Source organism: Micrasema longulum, unplaced genomic scaffold, assembly GCF_059751315.1.
Source record: "Micrasema longulum isolate JH-2025_06_02 unplaced genomic scaffold, ASM5975131v1 h1tg000468l, whole genome shotgun sequence".
Lineage (NCBI taxonomy): Eukaryota > Metazoa > Arthropoda > Insecta > Trichoptera > Brachycentridae > Micrasema > Micrasema longulum.
The window spans coordinates 125,599-147,344 of record NW_028277666.1 but is presented as its reverse complement, the minus strand read 5'-3'; the positions used below and the strand labels follow the sequence as shown (position 1 = coordinate 147,344).

The following is a 21,746-nucleotide window of genomic DNA, read 5'->3' as shown; positions in this document are numbered from 1 at the left end:
GAAGCACAAAACTTTTATGGAAAAAAATTCGAACGTTTTTAATTTAATTATATTTATTTATTTATTAATTATGTATTAGTGTGTACACGGCACAATTGCCGTTTATAAACATTAACACAAACACAAACATAAATTCATTTAACATAACCGTGTTCTATTACAAAATTATAAAATAATATTTTTTTGAAATTCTGTATTCGGATAACCAACAGCTACAATTATCATATATAAAAAACAAAACATAATAACAATATATCTATTCATACTCGTATTACACAGTTGTTTTACACATTTTTCTTTATTAAAACTTTGGGATTTTAGTAATTGACATACTTAGGTAAAAAAAAAATTATTTTTTTAATTATAATAAAAATAAAGATAACGCATATATTTAAGTAAAATATTTATTTATACACAATTATAAATTTTCATATCCCGACTTTAAAAAAAAATATACAAATAAAACATATATGAACAAAATATTTTACTCCCAGGAGTTTAAAAAAAACTCATTTGGGACGGTACATAAAAAGACGGTACAGTTCATAATGGAGTTCTGGTACCAACCCTAATGTATGGAAGCGAAGCATGGAGTTGGAAAAAAGGGACGAAAGTAGACTGAATGCTGTTGAAATGCGATCCCTCAGGCGAATGTGCGGAAAAACAATGTATGATAGGTGCCCTAATGTCGAAATTAGAGCAGAATGCAAGGCTGAGTTAAGCATTATCGAAAAAATTAATACAGGTCTTTTGCGATGGTTCGGTCATGTGGAGCGAATGAATGATGAAAGAACGGCTAAAAAGATTTATGATGCGAATGCGTCTGGTTGTAGAAGTCGAGGAAGGCCGAGAAAGACATGGCATGATCAAGTACAACAAATTCTTGAAAGTGGTCATGTGAAAAGTCGGAATAATCGACGTGCGTGCATGAGAAGATGTATGAATGTGAAGGAAGCAAAGGAAGTGTGCCAGGACAGAGTGGTGTGGCGTTCTATCCTCTCTGCCTACCCCTCTGGGGAAATGGCGTGATGGTTAGTTAGTTAGTTAGTTAGTTAGTTACATAAAAAGAAAATATTTTTGTGACAATACATAATATTAGTTGATACAATCTTAAAATAGTAAGAAAACATAATATTGGAAACATAAAACACAGTAGTATACATTATATATCTATAAGTATCACATAAGTCAAAATGTATTTTTTTTAGGAGACCGTTTTTTGTAGCAGGAATCAAATCTAAAATTTATTTATTTATTTATTAATATACACGGCACCCAGTGCCTTTTATTTTAAAAAGATACATATTAAAAATAATATAAACATTTCAATATAATGCGAAAAACTTAAAAAATAAATATAAAAGTATTATTTTACATAAATACTATCTATATATATAACGCAGCAGTTTTGTATAAAGAGCATATTTAGAGATAAAACAATATTTAAACAATGTGTGCAGATAAAATTTTAAAAGGAAAAGAATTTCAATGTATTTTTCTTTAAAAGGTGCAAAACATAAGTATATTAAATACAATAAAATTCTTTGGTCTCAAAAAAAAATAATTAAAAAAACAGTAGTAATAATGACAATTAAAGTAATTTAAAAAATAAGTATACACGTAAATATGGTACACATCATCATCATCGTTCCCTTTCCGCACCTAATGGTGCATAGGGCACTGCATTGGTACTCCAATCGCAGCATATCTTGATCATTTTTGTTGCATGAAGGTAAGATGATCAGTCTTACGCTTCAGGTACCAGTCCAGGGACTATAAAATATTCTAGTGTGAAAACACCCATTCAAATAAATATTTCACATCAACCACGTCGGGAATCGAACCCGAGACCTCTTGCATGGCAGGTTAACGCGCTGACCACTACACCACGAGGCCGACAAACAAAATACAAAAGTAAACATGGAAACCACTATAATCTAAAAATGTAAATTACAATTCATTATTTTTGAAATGATTAAATAGAGTTGATTTATATAAGCTATACTTTAAGTGAAAAATATCAGCAATGTCGGAATAGTTATTGCCGAGAACATGGAGTCGATTCAGAAATGCATTATACGAGTATACGGTTCGCGAATTGAAACAATGTCAATTTTTTTCTCTAAACTTATAGGAATTTGATTATAGCTAATAACCACCGGGAATACATATGAAGGGGATAATTCTACAGTTTTACGTCGTTTCAGGCATTAAGTTAGAAAAGGTTCTTCTTCGAGAAAACTTTTTTCGTAGCCGATAACTAGGTACTAAATTTATTTTGTGTAATAAAGTACAATGATAATATTATCCTTAATAAAGTTATTTGACTTACGAGTTTTGGAACATGTGGGAACATAAAACATTAAGTTTGTGGTCAAAGATTTTAATAAATGTTATTAAATATTTGTATATAACCCCTTACCGACTTTTCTTTGTCTACCGGTTTCGAAACGTACCCGTTTCTTCGTTAGGAAACCAATCAAACCAACATGTAAAACCCACTACACACCTTCACTATAGTTGTTACACAAAAATATACATGCATTTAAATAATCGGACAAACATGCACTTATAAGATAATGAAAATATTTTATGTTGTTTGAGAAATAGTTGTGAAAAGGAGAGGAGATGGAAGGGGGAGCTTTTGAATTGATCATTATTTATTATTATTTATTATTATGTATTATTTATTATTTATTATTATTTATTGTTTATTCATAAATTTATTGCAAAAAAATAATATACATACTTAATAACAGGGAATCTATATAAAACCAATTAATGTAAATTGAAAACAGAGTATTCTCTGTTTATGATAGTCTCCATCTAACATGGCACAGCCTGTTCTAAGATGGAGATTTTTTATCTTTAGAGCGTAAGAAGTCCTATACTAATCAAACAATAACATAAAAAAGAAAAACTTAAACCACTTAATTATAAATGCCTAGCTAATCAAATGTAAAAAATAAAAAATCATTATTATACAAATATAAAGAATACATGTTACTTAAACATAAATAATATATTTTTTTTTATCAATATTCCTACAGAGATGAGGTAGAATTTTTTCAAATTCAGGATTATCGATATTCGAGCGCTTACAGGGCTTATGACCTGTCATTGGCTGGGTTGAGTGGGAGTAATCCAGATTTGTGTATGTACAAAAATACACATACCAAAAAATAATGTTGGATAAATAATATAGTCTAATATATAATAAAACAAAAATAAAGCAATGAAATACATAAAAATATAAATAATATGTGTACCGATTATATAAAGTACTACGTTTATTGATTTACATATATTTTTTTAAAAAAATCTCTCGCTACACTATTTATATGTGCAGTTATTTTTATTTTAAAATTTGTTTTACATTTTGAGTCTTTTATATTTGGCAATAAATCATTAAATATTTTTGGAGCAATTACATTGTATTGTTTTTTACCAAAGGCGGTTGATACAAATGGGACAATACAGTTAATTTGTGTTGCTGAACGAGTTTTTATTTGAACATCGTATAACGGGCTATATTAAAAGGTTATTTGACTATTGATCAACAGAACATTATTTTTTTAAATTTTCCTAGTGGGAAATATTTCCTTAATATGGACTTTTAACCTTTTATTATTTGTATGTAAGATTTTAACTCCTGTATTTTTTTAAAAGTCATAATAAAAATTAATTAAGTGATTTGCGAACTCGGAGAAATTGTTATGGTAAAGACATCTCAAATGTTTTTTAACACCAATATCAAAATTACTTGATGTTCTTCCAACGTAAAAAGAAAGACAAGAAATGTATTTTAATTAGTAAACACCTGAATTATTTAATAAACTATTTTCATCTTTATTACGAAGCAATAATTTAACAATACTGTTATTTATATAAAAAGCAGGTTTGATATTATTTGATAAAAATTAAGATTGTTTGTGGAATATTTACGTAAATAATTCTTCTCCGTTTACTAAAAATATAAGTATTATTATAATAACTGTAGACAGGATATAAAAATTGTTTGATTGAGTTTTTTTTTAGTTTTATATTTAAAATAGTATTTATTAAATCAATGGTATATTCATTATTATTACCAATTTTTAATGAAAAACAAAGTTCTTTTTTGAAGTTAAGTTTAAAAAAGGAACATTTATTGAACGATGCAAAATTAAATTGAACGCGGAATGTTTTTGGGAAGTAGGGTGGTTGGATGAGATATCAATGACAATATTCGTGTAAGTTGCTTTTCGGAAAATATTAAAATTTATTTGATTATTGATGTTCGTTAATGTCAAATCTAGAAAATTTTATTTATTGTCTTTTTGGGATTCCAAGGTAAATTTCATTTTGTCATCAAAAGTATTTATAAAATTAAGAAATAAAGTTAATGACGTTCTGTTCCAGTCCAAATACAAAAAAACATCATCTTTATCACAATATTATTAGAGTTTAATATTTTACTCTCAATTTTATCTAATCTGTTATACGATGTTCTTATTTTCAAAAAATATATTTTTTTAATTTCTCTTAAATGTAGATATAATTTACGTCTATTGAAAGTCAATATACAAATAGATTAACAAAATAACACAAAGAGATAGTCAGGTTTCAATAAATAACTACACATTCTAAAAATAATTAAATAAATTAACGCAAATAAAATAATATAGGCAGTTCCATATACTGCTGTTTTCCATGTACTCATTTATTTATTTATTTATTTATTAATGATATCATACAGTCTTTATATAAAACAAGGTACAAAAGAACTATTTAAAAAAAGTAAGACCAATTACAGATTTCACACTAATGAATGCAGGAGGAGAGGGGAAAAATAATTTAATTCTAAAAAAGTAAAAATAAAAATTTAACATGAAAAGTTCATAAAAAGGAGAAGACATTGTAAAGCTACTCAAATGTTTAAAATTAAAAGTAAAAGTAAAAATTAAAATGAAAAGTTTAAATTAAAATTAAGTTAAAAGTTTAAATTAAAAATTAAAATTAAGAATTAAAATTAAAAAGTTAAAATTGAAAGACAAAATAAAAAATCAAATGAAAAGTTAAAAGTCAAGCAGGAGATAAATTTAAAATGTCTTTAACTGATCTGATAAAAATATGGTATTTACAATGTAGTATGTCGATGTCACTAAAACTGTCATTAAAGGTAATCTGTATTCTTCGTAGAGTGCTATTTTTTAAATAATTAGTCATTGAGTTAGGAATGTCGAAGAGTACAGATTGACGAGTTCTACGGACAGGGACTCGATATGAAATGCCTCTAACAATTTCTGGGCTATAATAGACTTTTTTTAGAAGTACGCCTTTTCTAAAAATTTTGAATTTCAGAGAAAAATCGGGTATTCTATTGTAGAAGCGTACGCAGTGCCCCACAAACGATGTGCTTACCTTAGTTAGCTTTAATTTCGGGATTATTAATTTCTAGTATTGTAATAATGTTAATCGCTATTTTTTTGAAAGAGAGATATATTTTGACGCACATACATAATATTCTCATAAACATGCTGACTATATACCGTCATAATGTTTATTTCTTTAAAAAGATTTCTTAATGAATCGTTCCATTGTAATGGTCACCCTAAACCTTTTAAACTCAAGCTCCTCCTTCCATCCCCTCTCCGTTTCTCAACTATTTTTCAATCAACATAAAATATTTTCATAATCTAATCAGCGCATGTTGGTCTAAATCAGTGCATGTGCTTATTAAAATGTATGTAGCGATGGTTTTATATTTTTGTGCAAAAACTATGGTGAGTTATGCATGTTGGTTTAATTGGTGTCCCGATGAAGAGACGGGTACGTCTCGAAACCGGTAGACAGATATTCAATAAAATTGAGTAAAAACGTAATTAAAAAAGTTGACTTATGTGATTGTTCCCTGTTTTTTTTTTTTTTTCATTTATTTTTTTTTTTGATTTTTACAATAAACATAATAATAAAATAGAGTATTAAAAAAATAAAGCATAATTACATATCAATGAAATACATATTAATAGAAAAATAGTAAACAAAAATCCCACAAAGGATTGGCCTGTTCGTGGGTATACAAGAAAATGTTAATGAATTTTTGCTCCTATAATAAATAATGGACAGTTATAATATTTTTGTATATCCATAAGAAAGAAAAAATAAAATATTCTGTAAAAGAGAATATGGTTTTTTTTATAGTAAGTAAAAAAGGAAATAAAAAATATAAAAAAAAAAACACAAAAATATTCCTTATTATTAAAGAGCAACAAAATAAATCATAGAAAAAAAGAGTTCATATCTTTAGTTTGAATCCAGGATAGTGCATGTTTTTTAAAAGAAGGAAAATTTTGAAAGTTTGGAATCAATGAAATATTATCAGTAAAAAAGAATTAAAAAAATTTGGGCCTACAAAATATGCATGTCTCTGTGCGAGCCTCGTTTTACAATATGGTATTTCTAACACACGATTCCTTCTTTGACTTGATCTATTTGAATTACTTGTAAATAAATTTTGGTTCTTAAATATATATTTTAAACATTGAAAACAATATATTTGTCTTAGATCTAAAAGTTTAGCTTCTTGAAACAATTGGAAAGAGGGAAAAGTGCGATTTTTGTGAAGCATTATTGCACTTGCTAGAACTATCCTTGTTGATTCATTAATTTAAATTATAAAATTTATCTGCGTACGTCTTATCACAATGAAAGTCAGTTAAATGTTATATGATCTGACAGTGAAATAAATGTTCACTTTATGGAATAAATTTTCACGTGGCCCGTATGACATATAACGAATTTGACATTATGTTTTTAATGCGAGTAAGTTTGCATGTAACCCCATTAACTTCAAATATTATATAATTACAACTGAAATGTAGATGACCAAATACAATGACGTATAATAAACCAATTACTTTTTCCTTCTGGATGTATGCCCCATTTACTTGGGGTCAGCTCTCCTAATCCTCAATCTACAGGTCGGAGTAGGAGATTTGCTTGGTTTGTGTTTTACGGCCGGTTGCCACCTGACGCCGAGACAACCATCTTGGTAACTAGGGCTTAAGATGCCATCGTTGACTATTCTACCTCCGCTGCCATCTTCAACACTAAGTCCTGCCTGACGCTCTTCTACTCTGGCAAAGTGATTAATTTAGTTGTAAAAAGCAGTTATTGCCAAGGTTGTACATCCTGAAAAAATGTGACTCATACTGAAGAATATAGTAAATGGTTTGAGTATCACGAAGGAATGCACAAAGAACCGCGAGGGTTCCTCGGGAAAAATGGAGGTTGATACTATGAAAGAAATGTTTTAGATATCCGAAGACAAAATTGCCTTGAAATTATATAGGTGATGAGGATTCAAAAACTTTCAAGGCCATTCTAGAATTGAATCCTAATGGTGATGAGTTGACTGTTATAAAAAGTGAATGTATTGGTCACGTAGAGAACAGAATAGGCTCCAAACTCCGAAACGTAAGAAAAGGAAAAAGACCTTTGAGAAGAGGCAAGTTGACGGATAAAGTTTTTAAAAGATCTCAAAATATTATGGTTTGAGTATTCAGAAGAATGTAAATAGTGATGAAATTATAAAAAATGAAATTATGGCTACTTATTATCATATTTTTTCAACAAAAGAAGAGCCGAATCATAAAAACTGCCCGATTGGAGCCGAAAGCTGGTGCAAGGAAGAGAAATTTATCGCTTTGAAAAAAGATCCAAAACTCGAAGATCTTACTTCTTTACTTAGTGACGAGATAAAACAGAATCTCCTACCAATTTATAATGATTTATCCAAGGATGATTTACTTGAAAGATGCTTGGGTGGCTATATCCAAAATGCTACCGAAAGTTTTCAAAGCATCTGCATTCTGGACTAAAAGTCATTGAAATTTCAGTTTGCATTTCTGCTGGGATATTTAATGAAAAATCTACCTCCATTCTGAGAGTAATAAGTATGCTTAGTATAATTATTGGCACCAACTCCAAAGTTTTCGCCGAAAACTCCGATGAGGTACGAGTAGTTAGGCAAAACTGAATGAGTCTTTCTGCGACAAAAGCAGATCGTACAGCCCAAAAACAAGTAGAAGATAACCAGCTTTCGAAAAAGCTGAAGGGTATGCGCTTGAAGTTGCTGATTGCTCGGTAAGTCACTAAACTAATAGTTTTATCGCTTTTAAACTCTAAACGCGATTATCTCAAAACAGCATTTTCAAAAACTGCTCGTGTTTTAGCTCAAAAAGTTATTCATCAATCTGGCTGAAATTTAGGATATACCTAAATTTTTTAAGATATCGCGTAAATAAATTACTTTTATGGGGAGAAAATTGGCGAAAAAGTAGTAAAAAAAAATTTAAATTTAATAAACAGCCCAAGAAATTTTTTATTTTGTACTTTTTTTTTGTTTATCCTTCCCCTGAATATGTCAGTAATCGAAGTACATACATATATGTATTTTGTTTCAAATCAAAAGAAAAAAAAACTCCATTCCTCACAAGTCAAACCACCCACCCGCACACGAGAAATTCTTCTTTGACACCTATTCTCAAAACTCAGAATTTCGCTGTTTTGGGCTCTAGTGAGGTGCCATGATTCGCATCCATAGAGGAGAATAGGTGTTATGCAGGCGTTATAAAGGTGGCATTTGGTTTTCACCGAGTTAATATCCGATCTCTAGACAGTATTCATACTGTTGAATGTGGCGCCGGCTACTCTACATTAGTACCGTACCTCAACATTTTCGAATGAGAGATTGTTAAATATATTTCCAGATATTTTGCTTGGAAAACATTGGAAAATCTGTAATTATAATTCCATTCTTAATCAGCTATGCACAGGTGAATAAAATCATTAAAAAACAATGATTATACAATAACATTGAACCGAATAACCATTTATGATTATACAAAAACGCGTGATATCAGATGGATCGAAAATAAATGATATGTTCGACGTTTTTGGTACGATATTATTACATATCATACAAAATGCAGTCACTCAACCGTCCCGACTCTGTTGTCTGGATTTGTTTTAATTTGGTTTTTGAACGGTGAAAGATTCAAGCCCCAATCAAGTAGAGTATAAAAGAGAAAGAATCTGATGAAGAAGTATCATTTGAGTTTGGTGTTTAGTGAGGCAACTACCGAAATAGTGACACTTCCATACAAGATGAGAACCTTTAGCTTTGTAAGTGACTTTCGAATTTCGCAAAAGTGATAGTGCAAAAATAACGTAGAATTCAAACGTTTACTCTTAAATCAACCCGTAAAGTGAAAAGCAATGTTTTTGGATTTTAAGCCCTTAACTTTTTTTAAACAACGTAGCCATATTTTGAAGGCTCCGGGTTCGATTCCCGTTGAGAACACAAAAAATAAGATGTGATTTTTTTCAAGCCTGGGTGTTCCGTGATGTAATTGACCACTGTAATCGGGCATTCTAGTCTGTTGTAGTGTAAAAAAAATAATGTAACATGTTCTCATTATCAAATTTTTTTTTTGCTATAATAGGCCTTAGTTATTTTTTTTTATTTATTCATATTTTTTGTCTTACTAACTATAATTAATAATAAAAATTATGTAACCTCACTGGGGTTACCCGCGCCGAAGACACAAAAATATACTTTAAAAAAATATTTTTACATTTTTCATTAACATTTTTTTGAATTTCTGAAAATAGATTATAAAATACATAGCATATCGTCGGTGATACTGTAATACCACGTAACCAGGTTTTTTTTCACGAAAATGTTTTACTGAAATAAATTTGTTATAGGGACTAAGAGCCGTTAGTTTTAAATAATGGCTATTTTTACTCTGAACAATGACAGTTTTTCTGATACTTTCGTTATATTTTTTTTGATTAAAATCGTAAGTAATATATCAACAGAAAGGTTTTTCAGAACCCCAGACGAAAATTTCCGTTTATAGTTACGTGGTATTGCCGTGTTACCGACGATATCAAGAAATTAAATCGGTTCTTAAATTCAAAATAAGTACAAATCGAAATATGTCTTTTTTCAATAGAGTCAATCAAAGTTTTTGACACGAGTTTTTGCTTTTTAAAAAATAATTTTACTTTTTATATTTATGCTTTTAATATATTTAGATGCGTTTTTTAAAGCTGTATCAATTTTATTACGTGCTATCACCCAAAAATGTAAAACATCACATTTCTGGTCCCAAATCCTGACAAGATTGCGATTTTGCTCTGAAGTTGGCAACCAAAACGCAAAATGCCAAAATGGCTGCTGTGCGATTTAGGTAATTTATAATGCTAAATTCATGTAAGTCTTTTTCATATAGAAAAATATGACCGATTTAAATCTTATTTTTGCATTTTTGAACCGAAATTTCGGGGTGTTTGATTTGTGGCTGTTTTGAATTTTAGTATCGATGTGTTAAAAAATTGTTTTTGAATACCTGTATTTTAAAATGAGAGGGAAATCAATGTATGCGTAAAAAATGATAAAATCAGGCGAGAAATTAATAAGATTAAGAAAGTGTTTCTGAGATAGTTTTATCTTGTAGAACGAATGGATAGCGAAAGAATGGTAAAGAAAGTATATATGATGAAAAAAAAAAAAAAAAATTGGTACGAGGATGATCAAGGAAGGCGTGGCATGATCAGATAAATCAAAATATTAAGTCTGGTCATGTCGACAGCAGACAGAACAAAAGGGCGTGTATGACAAGAAGTATGAATGTGGAATAATTTCAAAATGTATGCCAGAATAGACGTGTGATGCCGTCAATTCTCTCTGCCGACCCCTACGGGAAAATGGCGTAATGGCAGTAGGAGTAGTATTTAAAAAAACGTTTAACACAGTCTTTGAAGAATTAAGATAATGAAGAATTTTTTTTTCTTTTTCAAATCAAAGTAAAAGAACGAATGTTGCGTCATAAAAAATCACCTTTACCTTCACTTATCCGCAACAAATGGTTCAAAGGGCACCGCATAAGAACAACAGTTACATTCTAAAGGCAAGATAATACGTTATACGCGTAGCGTGCCAGTCTTGGAAATGTGGGAAATTCCAGTGAAAGCACTCTCTCCACATACCCAAAAACCACTTGAAAGACCGAAGACCTTCCTGTCAGTTTCACTCATACTAAAAAAAAGAATTGTTAAAAAATCGAACAGCTTTAAATTAATTTAAAATTTATTGAACACTACTGCTTTCATTGCTCCTTTCACTGAGCGCTTGGCAAATTAAATGCAGGACTTATGTCGGATATTGTCATTACTCTTCATGACCAAAGTGCAATCACATGAACAGTAATAAAACGGTTGATTCACTTGTAAAATCTAGTTTAAAAAAATCAGTTAACAGTATTGAATATAAATTGAACAACATCAATATAGATTGCCATCATTATTATTTTCATAAATTTCTTAACTCTACCGACGCCTTTCGTACAAGTCAGCAAAAGAGTCATTCCATAATCACGCAATTAACACCACTCATTTCAAAGTTATTTAACTAAAATTTGGCAACGTATCCAAAATTAAACAATTTCACTAGATTTTTTGATATATTTTTAAACGAGTTCATTTTTTATTTAATATTTTGTGTTCATTTTCTACCAAATTTATATTTTTCAAATTATTTTTTAAAACGTTGCATTTTACTAATTATAGTCCTTTCAACAACTAAGGGAACTTTAGATTTGAAAAAATATATATTTGTTTTACAGTCAATTAATCTAAAACTAAAATGCAAAATTGTGTAGATTGTTTTAAGTATATTAATATCGATATTTATTGTTTATCCATTTTTTTAAATTTTTTTTTAATAAATTTCATAAAAGATACAAGTTTTAAAAAAAATTCTATCCACATCTACTTTTACACATCTAGTAAAGGTTATGACTGTAACTCTCCAAAAAAACAGACTAACTCTTGTGCTTGGAGAGTGACTTACACTGTTGTATTTGTTTATTTATAAGAGTTTATGTAGTTTTAAATATGAATACATAAGAAAAAAAAACTTAAAAACATTTTTTTTTTTTTTTTTTTTATATACGTGACGCGTTTCATCTTGTTAAGACATTATTAAACTGACTTAAATATTAACAAAGTATCCTTATATACCGAATTTGTGGATCACTCGTCTTTTATTTCTATGATAAATTATATACTTGCAATAATTGTTGTTAAATAATGAAGGTGTATAAAAGTATTAATAGCTTAGGGTATTTAACAGGTGAAAATTTTTATATAGACCAAGAAAAGTAAAGTAATTAAAATTCAATTATGGTATTCTGAGTGCATTTTATTAAACCTTACTTGATGTTGGACATAAATCTTAGTTATATAATGAAACCTATATTTACGCACTACATTATTGTATATTTATTTATAATGTAACAGTGTCTCATTCAAAACACATGAAAATGACAGAATTTAAACATTTATTTTATTTAATTCATAATTCCGTAAAACACCAATGTAGAGTTTTAACTATTTTTGAAAATAAACCTTTGTATATTTGATCAATAATAAAATCGAATTATTAAATCAACTTTAAAGCTTTAACCCAACAAATATTTTAAATAATTGAAAAGCTTTCCCAATATACCCATAACGTACCTAATACAATGCACTCAGCATACCATAATTGATTTTAAATTACCTTAGTTTTTTTAGTTTATATAAAAATCCCCAATAGTTGTTTTAATACCCCCATATACAGGTATTTATACCCCCATAAATAATTAGCACTATTATACATCTACATCTTAAAATAACAATTATCCTTAGTATTTAAGGATACTTTATTTATTTATTTATTTAATTATTTATTTATATATTCATACAAATACATACATATTACAAAAAATACAATTTTTATCGTATCCCAAACTCAATGAGGCCAAGGGCCCTGTGTTGAGTTGGGATACAACGTAATGGAAAGTGGAAACACGTACATAATTAAATAATAGCAAAAATTAAATATAATTACATTAACATACATATATTCTAAAGGGCATCTGGACAACACGCATAATAATATATAAATCTATGCAAAAGCTCGTAGCAGTCTCTTGAAATGGTCTTTTCCCTTAGACGAAATCCAGACTTGTACACTTCTCTTGAAAATGGCTTTCGTTTTGGAGAACCTAATATGTTCATCCAGGACATTGAACACTTTATGTAAATATTTAAGTCTGATGGAAAATGTCCTAACAAGACGAACGCGATCCATATATTTAAAAAAAAGTCGAATTAAATCCAAAAAAAGTATTTTATTTGGATACCTTACTAAATTATATTATGGAATTCTACCAATTATCTGCACACACAATAAATAAGTTATTCATCTTTTTCAATTTAATCTAGGCGCAGTATAAGAATTCTTAGTACTACAATTGACAATTATACTATGACGTAGATAAGTTTTGTTGGCAACACCATTTCCCTTTGATAAAAAAAGCAATAAAAAAATATAAGTTCAGTTCGTACCCAGAATTATTGGGCTTTTTTGACAAAATAAAAAATTACTACTTTTTTTCAAAATCGCCAAAGAACAAGATATTATAGTATTTTTGAATCAATATTACGTTCATTATCAACCCTCCCGGGAATCGAACCCGAAATCTTACGCGTAATAGGCAAACGCGTTAACATTAGACCACAGTCCGGATATAATATAAACAGAAACGTCCCTTTCCAATAATGAAAAAAGGGAAAACGAAATTCGTTAAATTTTATAAAGATTCTAGTAGGTACACAATTCATACGAAATTTTTTCAATTTTTTAAGTGACGAAATATCACTCCTTTTATTATATTAAAAAACTAAAAAGTGTTTGATCCTACGTAGATACCTTTTTTATTAAAAAGTATTTTGTTACCTAAATCTTTGTTGCGTATTTTTTTTACCAATAGATGTACCTACAATTAAATTAAAAGTCTTATTATTCAGCTCATAAAACAACAAAAATATGATATATTTTTTGGGGTTTTTTTACTGAGAATTCTTGGTGGAACTGCATTTTTAATTATAAAAATAAAAATACGTATATAGTTTTATTCCACTTTTATTTATAAATTTTTACCAGTTACTGGGTTTTATCGTGACCGACATCGTCCCCGACAATAATATAATTTACACCAGTTTTATATTATATACATTCAAACAAAACTTATATTCATATAATTGTTATTACCTTATACTTAAATGATTTTAATTTAAAATCTTTTATTTCCATATTATATAAAATCATGATTTACAACCCCTGCTTGCACTCGTGAGTTATAACATAGAAATTCGTTTAGTCTCCCACCAGTCTGACGATGTCGGTCACGACGAAGCCCGGTCACTGGTAAACATTTATAAATAAAAGTGGAATAAAACTAAATACGTATTTTTTTTTTTACAATATATTTTTTGTTAATTGGTAATGGACTCAAGATCATAATTGAGCCCATTGAAATATGAAGCGAACTAACAGACATAATATGTATGTCATCAGTATAATCGTGAAACCTTTTTTCCTGGTTCATTAGTGTTAATAAAAAATAAAACAGTTTAGTTAAAAGAATAGGTAAAAAGCTCATACAGTTAAAACTTTAAACGCAAAAGTTTGATCATTTTTCGTTTGGTTCGCTTTATCTGCAATGGGCTCGATTATTATAAAATCTTTATTCTATCTTATTATATTTAAGTTAAATACTGCAATTATATGCGATTTTTTAGATGGGTCTTTACCGATAAGCCAAATAAATGGGCTTGGTGATCTTGTCACGAACACTATTGGTGTCATGTATTTTGGGTATCTTTATTGTATAATAATACGTTTGTTTAAAATAAAATATTTGAATAAAAAAAAAACCACCAGAAAATATAATGATTTTTTACGGGATAATTTTGTTATACACGCAGGATACGAATTTATTAATAATTATCCACTCACATTAAACATATGATTTATATTTCAGAATGAAATACGGTGTTTTTGAAAAAATACGTTATATTTGTAAAAAAAAACAGATCTTAATTTTGTTAAAATATTTTTCACTGTCAAAATATCTTAAAAAAGAAAAAAAACCGTTAGATTTCTAAAAATCAGGTTTATTGAAGTGTAAGGAATAGTACCCCTGGTTAAAGTCAATGGGTTTTATTAGTTTGCTTATTATAACAACTCCGCATGATTTATAGTGCAAAGATTTTTATAGATTTTTATATACATAGTCAAGAAGATTTTTATATTTATAGTCAGGCGAGAGAATTTTTTTAATTATTGTTGATTAATTATTGTTAATTTATTTATTATTAATTATTAATTATTGTTGACAAATTATAAAGAGATTTAGATATTTACGGGACTATGATTTGTCATTGGCGGGTTCAAGTGGCAATTCACCGTTCTGCATATTTTTAAACATCCACATTTCCTCAACCATTCCAACTGGTGACTTATCTGAAATAAAATAGTATAATCGTTTTTTGATATCGGTGAGATTTATCTGGATAAATTATTGAACCTACTACGCAATGACTGAAAATATTTTTTTAAATTTTCAAACTGCTGTTTACATCAACAAAAAATGTTCTACCATATTCCATTTCCAAAAATGTTTTCCTTCACTGTTGCTATAAATTTAAATCTTAATAACTCCCTAGGGAGTAAAATTGAACCCTGTTTATAAATATACTTTAACTATTCAATCATTAAAATAATTTTAAAAAAGCCCTTTAGGTATCCCGGCGTCAAGTTATTTGAGGAATTTGAGATCTTAGATAAAAGACAATTATATATTTTTAGAATAATAATATTTGTGAAAGTCAATTATTTTATCAAATTCCAAAAGGAACACTCTCACACTACCAGAAGTCAAACTAGAGGATAGGTCATGGGATCTATCACAAACTCTGAATTCGGGCAAAGAAATTTCAGGTTTCTGGGCCCCAAAATATTTAATATGTTACCCCCCAACATTGCATAACCATGACCCGGATTCAATTGAATAAATTTGTAAAAAATTGGTTACTGGGTTTAGGTCGAAAAAAATTGGATAATTTACTCAAGATACACTCTTAAGTAATAAATAAATATTTTATAACTGTATAGTAAATTAACGAGTGGGTAGTAATGTTTATGTTTATTTTTGCATAAAAATGTCTGCCTTAAAACAGGTTGTACCTAGTTAGGCAGACTAGACATGATCCAGAGAAATCTATTACCTAAGGGTTTATGTAGTAGATAAAGTAATTGTTATTTTTGTTAATAAACTTTGATTATTATTATTATTAATGTTAAAATATTAATTAAAAAAATATATTCAAGGAATGTTCGTAAACTGATATTAAAATTTCGACGAAATTTAAAGTTTCCATTTCGGGGAAAACACGTTTTAATAACACGAGGAAAAATTCGTTATCTTTATAAGATTCCGTATTTACTTTTGCCAAAAAATCTTCGCAATTCAATGGAAGCCTTTGGAGAAAAAAGACTACAAGATAACTTCGTTATTCAACTAAATTCATTCAATAAGAAGAGCCTTTATTGAATTTCCTTTGACTTTGGTATTTTATCTCGCGAGGGTAAAAATGAACTGATATTATGCGTATTATATTATTTTGTCTAGATGCTTTGACTACATCATCATCATCGTTCCCTTACCCGCATCTGTTGATACATAGGGCACTGCATTGGTACTCTTATCGAAGGCGATATGATCAGTATTACTTTTCACGGGCCATGTGATAAAACCTATGGGAACGCCTGAACAGCTCTGATAACGCGCTTCTCCTAGCCACTGCAAGGTGGATCCATTCACCGCTGTTCGAGCGATGGCGGGATATGCTAAGACCACCATAAGTGCTTCAAATATAAAATTTTGTTTTATGTAATAGAATTGGCTCTGCAATGTAGCCATTTTACTGGAATAAAAATAAAAAAAAACAAGGACTATAAAACATTGCAGTAAAAATTAATTCGTTAAATTGTATTATTTGTATTTCTTACTGTCTCTCTCTTTCTCTGCTTTCTACCCCCTCTCTGGTTTCATTCTCATGTAGGAGACCTTCGTGACGCACTATGTGTCCAATCCATCTAGCACGTTTTTCCTAGATAATCTTAAGATTTCGTTTTTTTTCCATATACGCTCCTAGGTGGAGCATATGGACATCTCCAGACGCTTGCAGAAGACCCTTTTGCCAGCCAGTACTCTCATATCTTCTTGCGTCAATCCCAAGCCTCTTAGTTATACCGAATAAAGCCAAAAGATCGTCATCGATGGCCTTCTAGGACGGCGGGAGCCCGCAGGTTTAAAGATCTGCAAAAATCTGCCTAAGCCACATCCATCGCTCCTTTTTAAAAACGCTCGTAAAAGGAGGCTGCAGCGTTCATTCTTGGACATCAATGTTGGTTATAAAATAGAATCACCGCCTAAATCGAATCGCCTGATATTTTTCTCGAGCTCTTACTCTCAAAATTCAAAACCAGATTCGTAGTTCAGCAAAAGGTCTCTGGAAAATATTGGCCATTCCGAATTTAATAAACTGCCCAATGAGCTAAAACACGAAAAGTCGAATCAAAAATCCAAAAGGTGTCGCAATTAAAAAATATTCCTTAAATCTTTTTGATAGTGATAGTTAATTATGTAATTTATATAGATGGTGTATAGTACTGTGTTGTATGTTTCTTATATACATAATGTTTTCTTACTATTTCGGATGTATTGACTATGTATGATATTATGTTTTGTGACAAAAATGTTTTATTTATATATACGGTCCCAAATGAGTTTTTTTACTAACTTCTGGGAGTATAATATGTACCATATGAATTATATGTTTTATTAATAATAAAAATAAAAATAAATAAAAAAAGATTCGCGCTCATATTGAAATAATGGCATTATACAATAGTGACATGTCAAAAGTAGGAATAATCGGCGTGCGTGCATGAGAAGATGTATGACTGTAGAGAAAGCGAGGTCTGTATGCCAGGATAAAGTGATATGGCGTTCTATCCTCTCTGCCTACCTCTACGGGGAAACGGCGTGATGGTTTGTTTGTTTGAATAATAATTTCATTATCTATTTCCACCCACTCTTACCCTTTTTTAAAAATTTTAGTTGGCGTTCTTCTCCGTTGGGTTTCTGCAACTCCTTTCATCATCGGCCATGCCTTCTGAGTATTCCCAGTGGCAGCCGTCTGAGGGGTACCAGCAACAACTCTACTACCCCCAGGACCAAAGCCCACAGGCATCGCATTTTGATGAGAGCGGGTCAGACTACTCGTCCTTCGGGGGGTCAAACTTCGGAGGAGACGCGGGCTATGGAGGATCCGACTTCGGAGGTGGATACGAACACCAGGAATCATACCCGATTAGTGAACATGTAGAAGTTGTCAAACCGAACATTGTACCAGTGTATAAGCAAGTTCAAATCCCCATCCACAAGCCGGTCAATATCAATGTTCCTCATCCAATCATCGTTCCTATTTCTCATCCATACCCCATCCATGTTCCAGTGAACAAACCAGTACCTGTACCCCAAGTTCATGAAATTTCCATCCCCATTGAGAAGATCATTCCCTATCCAGTTGAAAAGGCTGTGCATTATCCAGTAGAAAAAAGAGTACCATACAAAGTAGAGAAGCACGTTATTGTCCATGTTGACAAACCGTATCCAATCAGAATCCCTTATATCAAAACAATTTATCATTCATCCAAGGGTCACGGACACTAGACCGACTATTAAAATCACCGTCAAATCATCATTTTCTGTGCCTAATATTTCTTCAAAGTCATTTCTTCTCTTTCGCCTTTCTAACTTTACAATTCTCTAGAAAAACACGCGATCTTTGATAGTTCTGGATTCCTAATTTTGGCATTATACAAAACACAATAATGTCAATTTTTACGGTCGTTCTTATCGATATGTATCGTCTTTTTTTGATGATCCCGTCTGTCTGTCTGCAGTTTACCCTAAAAATGGTACTTGCAACGGTAGCCGAATCTAACTTAAACAGAATCACCCAAAAAAGACGAAACGTTATGCCATTTTCAATTCTTTTAGAATAACTATTCATAAATTTAGTTCACCTCAATTATCTGTGATTATAAACACGTAGAATAAGATATTGAAATCAGTTTTTGATGGTCCGAAATGATCAAATGTACAAAACATTTTTCTTAGAATTGAATGTACTTTCGACTTCTTGTACTTTCTATCATCTGCTCACGTTTCCTTCCTTTTCTATTCTTCTAGAAAGTAGTGTTATGTGAAACTTTGTCCACATATTTTTGTTGTTATTTGTTGATTCGTTGTAACGTTTTATACTTTATTATAATAAAACACATGTTTAAAAATAGCTCTATTATTTTACATATTTATTTAACAGATGATTATTATTTGTTTTTTATTTGTACATGTAATAAAATTACCGATTAACTTAAATATACTTCAACAATATTTTGAGTTTGTCCAAATTTTTGTAGACAAGGACTGGATTCAACTCCCTGGGGAGCTGTTTATATTAACATATTACAACAGAGATGAAGAACATTTAAGAAAAGGTAATATAGAAGTCTAGGCATCTACAGGGCTTATGACCTGTCAATGGCTGGTTTAAGTGGCCACTTTACAAACTGTGTTCAACTTCACAAACATCAATAGATGAAAGAATTGAAGGAATATAGGTGTTCAAATATAGGCAGAATGGTGAATATACTTACTAGTGTAACAATATGATTAATAAATATTTATCAAATTTATATTTGAAGCACTAACTTTGTAGTTATTCACTACAATAAAATAAATATAAAACTTCGTTCGTAATCACATATTTTTATTTTCCTATCAACCGGTTTCAAAGCTACATTAGCTTCTTTATCAAGGCATTCTTAACCAATTAATCTTATCCTATTTTATTTTTAGCAGTGATTACTAAATATTATTGAATACATCGAACATATTGAGCTAATAAATCAAGTCTTTTTGTAATGTTGCTCTTGAAAAGACGGAAATTGTAATGTGAGATGGATACGATCAACAGGAGTAGACTATAGGAAATATTGTTTATTTGATTATTTATAATTCTTTTCTTATTATAAATCGATGTTCTAAGTTTTTTATGTTGCCTAATTTTATATTTTATTTTCAACACAAAGATATTTTAACTAAGCGTCTTTATTATCATTATTATATTATTACAAAATCTTAGAAATTAAAAAAGCGATAAACAATATTTCCTATGGTCTACTCCTGTAGATCGTATCCATCTCACATTACAGTTCACATCTTTACAAAAGCAACACGGCAAAAAGATTTGATTAACACTTTTAGCTCCATATGCTTGATGTTCGTTTATTCAATAATATTTAGTAATCAGTGTTAAAAACAAAATGGGATAAGATTTGTAACTTAAGTGAGCCTCGATAAAAAAACTCATGTAGCTTTGAAACCAGTTGGTTGAAAAAATAAAAATAAGTTGTTAAAAACAAAGTTGTTTTTGTTTATTTTATTTTATTAATAATAAACCTAAATACCCCTTTATTAAATACATCTAAAAATCTGTTGGAAGGGGGCTACCGCTATGCTGAACAACAACTCTCTGGATGTTGATCTGTTCCATGTATCTGAAGGGGTTTTCCGGAGCAGGATTCTCCTACTACTTTGACAAGAGTCTGTTTTATGTAATTTTTTCTTATTATAATATGTACGTCTTAAAATTAAGTTTGTAATGTCAATTTTAAATTCTAAAATAAATTAATTGAATTGAATTGTATGGAAGTGATTTATGGAATTAGAAAAAAAACAAGAATAAAGTATGATTGCTGTCGAGATGCGATCTCCTAGGCGAAAGTGCACAAATGTCGAGATCAGTGCATTATGTCGGGCTGAGGTAAGCATTATCGTCAAAAACACGAAAAGTTGGTTTGGACACGTAGAGCGAATGAAGGAATTGAAGGAATAAAGATGTTCAAATATGGGTAGAATGGTGAATGTTACAGTTTGTAAAGGGGCCACTTAAACCAGCCAATGATAGGTCATAAGCCCTGTAGATGCCTAGACTTCTATATTATCTTCTCTAAAATGTTCTTCATCTCTGTTGTAATATGTTAATATTAACAGTTCCACAGGGAGTGAAATCCAGTCCTTGTCTACAAAAATTTGGACAAACTCAAAATATTATTAATGCATACATTATTTTTTTAATATTACAAACAAGTATCGAATTATGCATTTAATCAGATTTAATGATTTTTTAAGTACCGTCAGATTTTTCTAGTGCTGTGGGTGTTTTTTGCAAATTGAGAAATCTTGTTTTGTGATTGACACTATTTTTAGAAGGTGAAGATTACAATTTTTTGGATGAAAGCGGTCTGGCTGTTTTTAACAGAACATAGAATTGACCTTTTTGCACCCGATAACACCAATATATCATTTTTCCAAAATTGTGGACTGGCTTTTTTCTGCATGACTCCGTTCAATTAAACGTAGTTATACAGAAAGCAGCCAGCTATAGAAAAGTGAAACTGAGATAATAGCCATTTTGTGAAAAGAGTAAATTATAAAATCTACACAATAGTTGGAATGTTTTCGACTTTAACAAACTATAAACAATGAATACATAAGTTTTTTTTTAATATTACAAACAAGAATCTTATTATGTATTTGATCAGTTTAAAAGATTTTTAAAGTACCCTAAGATTTTTCTAGTTTTGTGGGTGTTTTCTGCAAATTGAGAAATTTCATTTTTGTGATCGGCACCTTTTTCCTAATGTGATTAATACAGTTTATTGTATCAAA

General features: G+C 29.8%; 1 protein-coding gene and 1 pseudogene across 1 annotated transcript; both read left to right on the top strand.

The window, feature by feature from the left end:
• The first annotated feature begins 7,117 nt into the window (after window positions 1-7,117).
• On the top strand, window positions 7,118-8,131 carry LOC148281398 (uncharacterized; annotated as a pseudogene).
• A 966-nt stretch (window positions 8,132-9,097) lies between these two features.
• On the top strand, window positions 9,098-19,303 carry LOC148281397 (uncharacterized). Its single transcript, XM_088226747.1, has 2 exons — window positions 9,098-9,168; window positions 18,066-19,303. Exons 1-2 carry the CDS (start codon window positions 9,151-9,153, stop codon window positions 18,678-18,680), a joined length of 633 nt encoding a protein of 210 aa, XP_088082873.1. The 5' UTR covers window positions 9,098-9,150; the 3' UTR covers window positions 18,681-19,303.
• The last annotated feature ends 2,443 nt before the right edge of the window (window positions 19,304-21,746 follow it).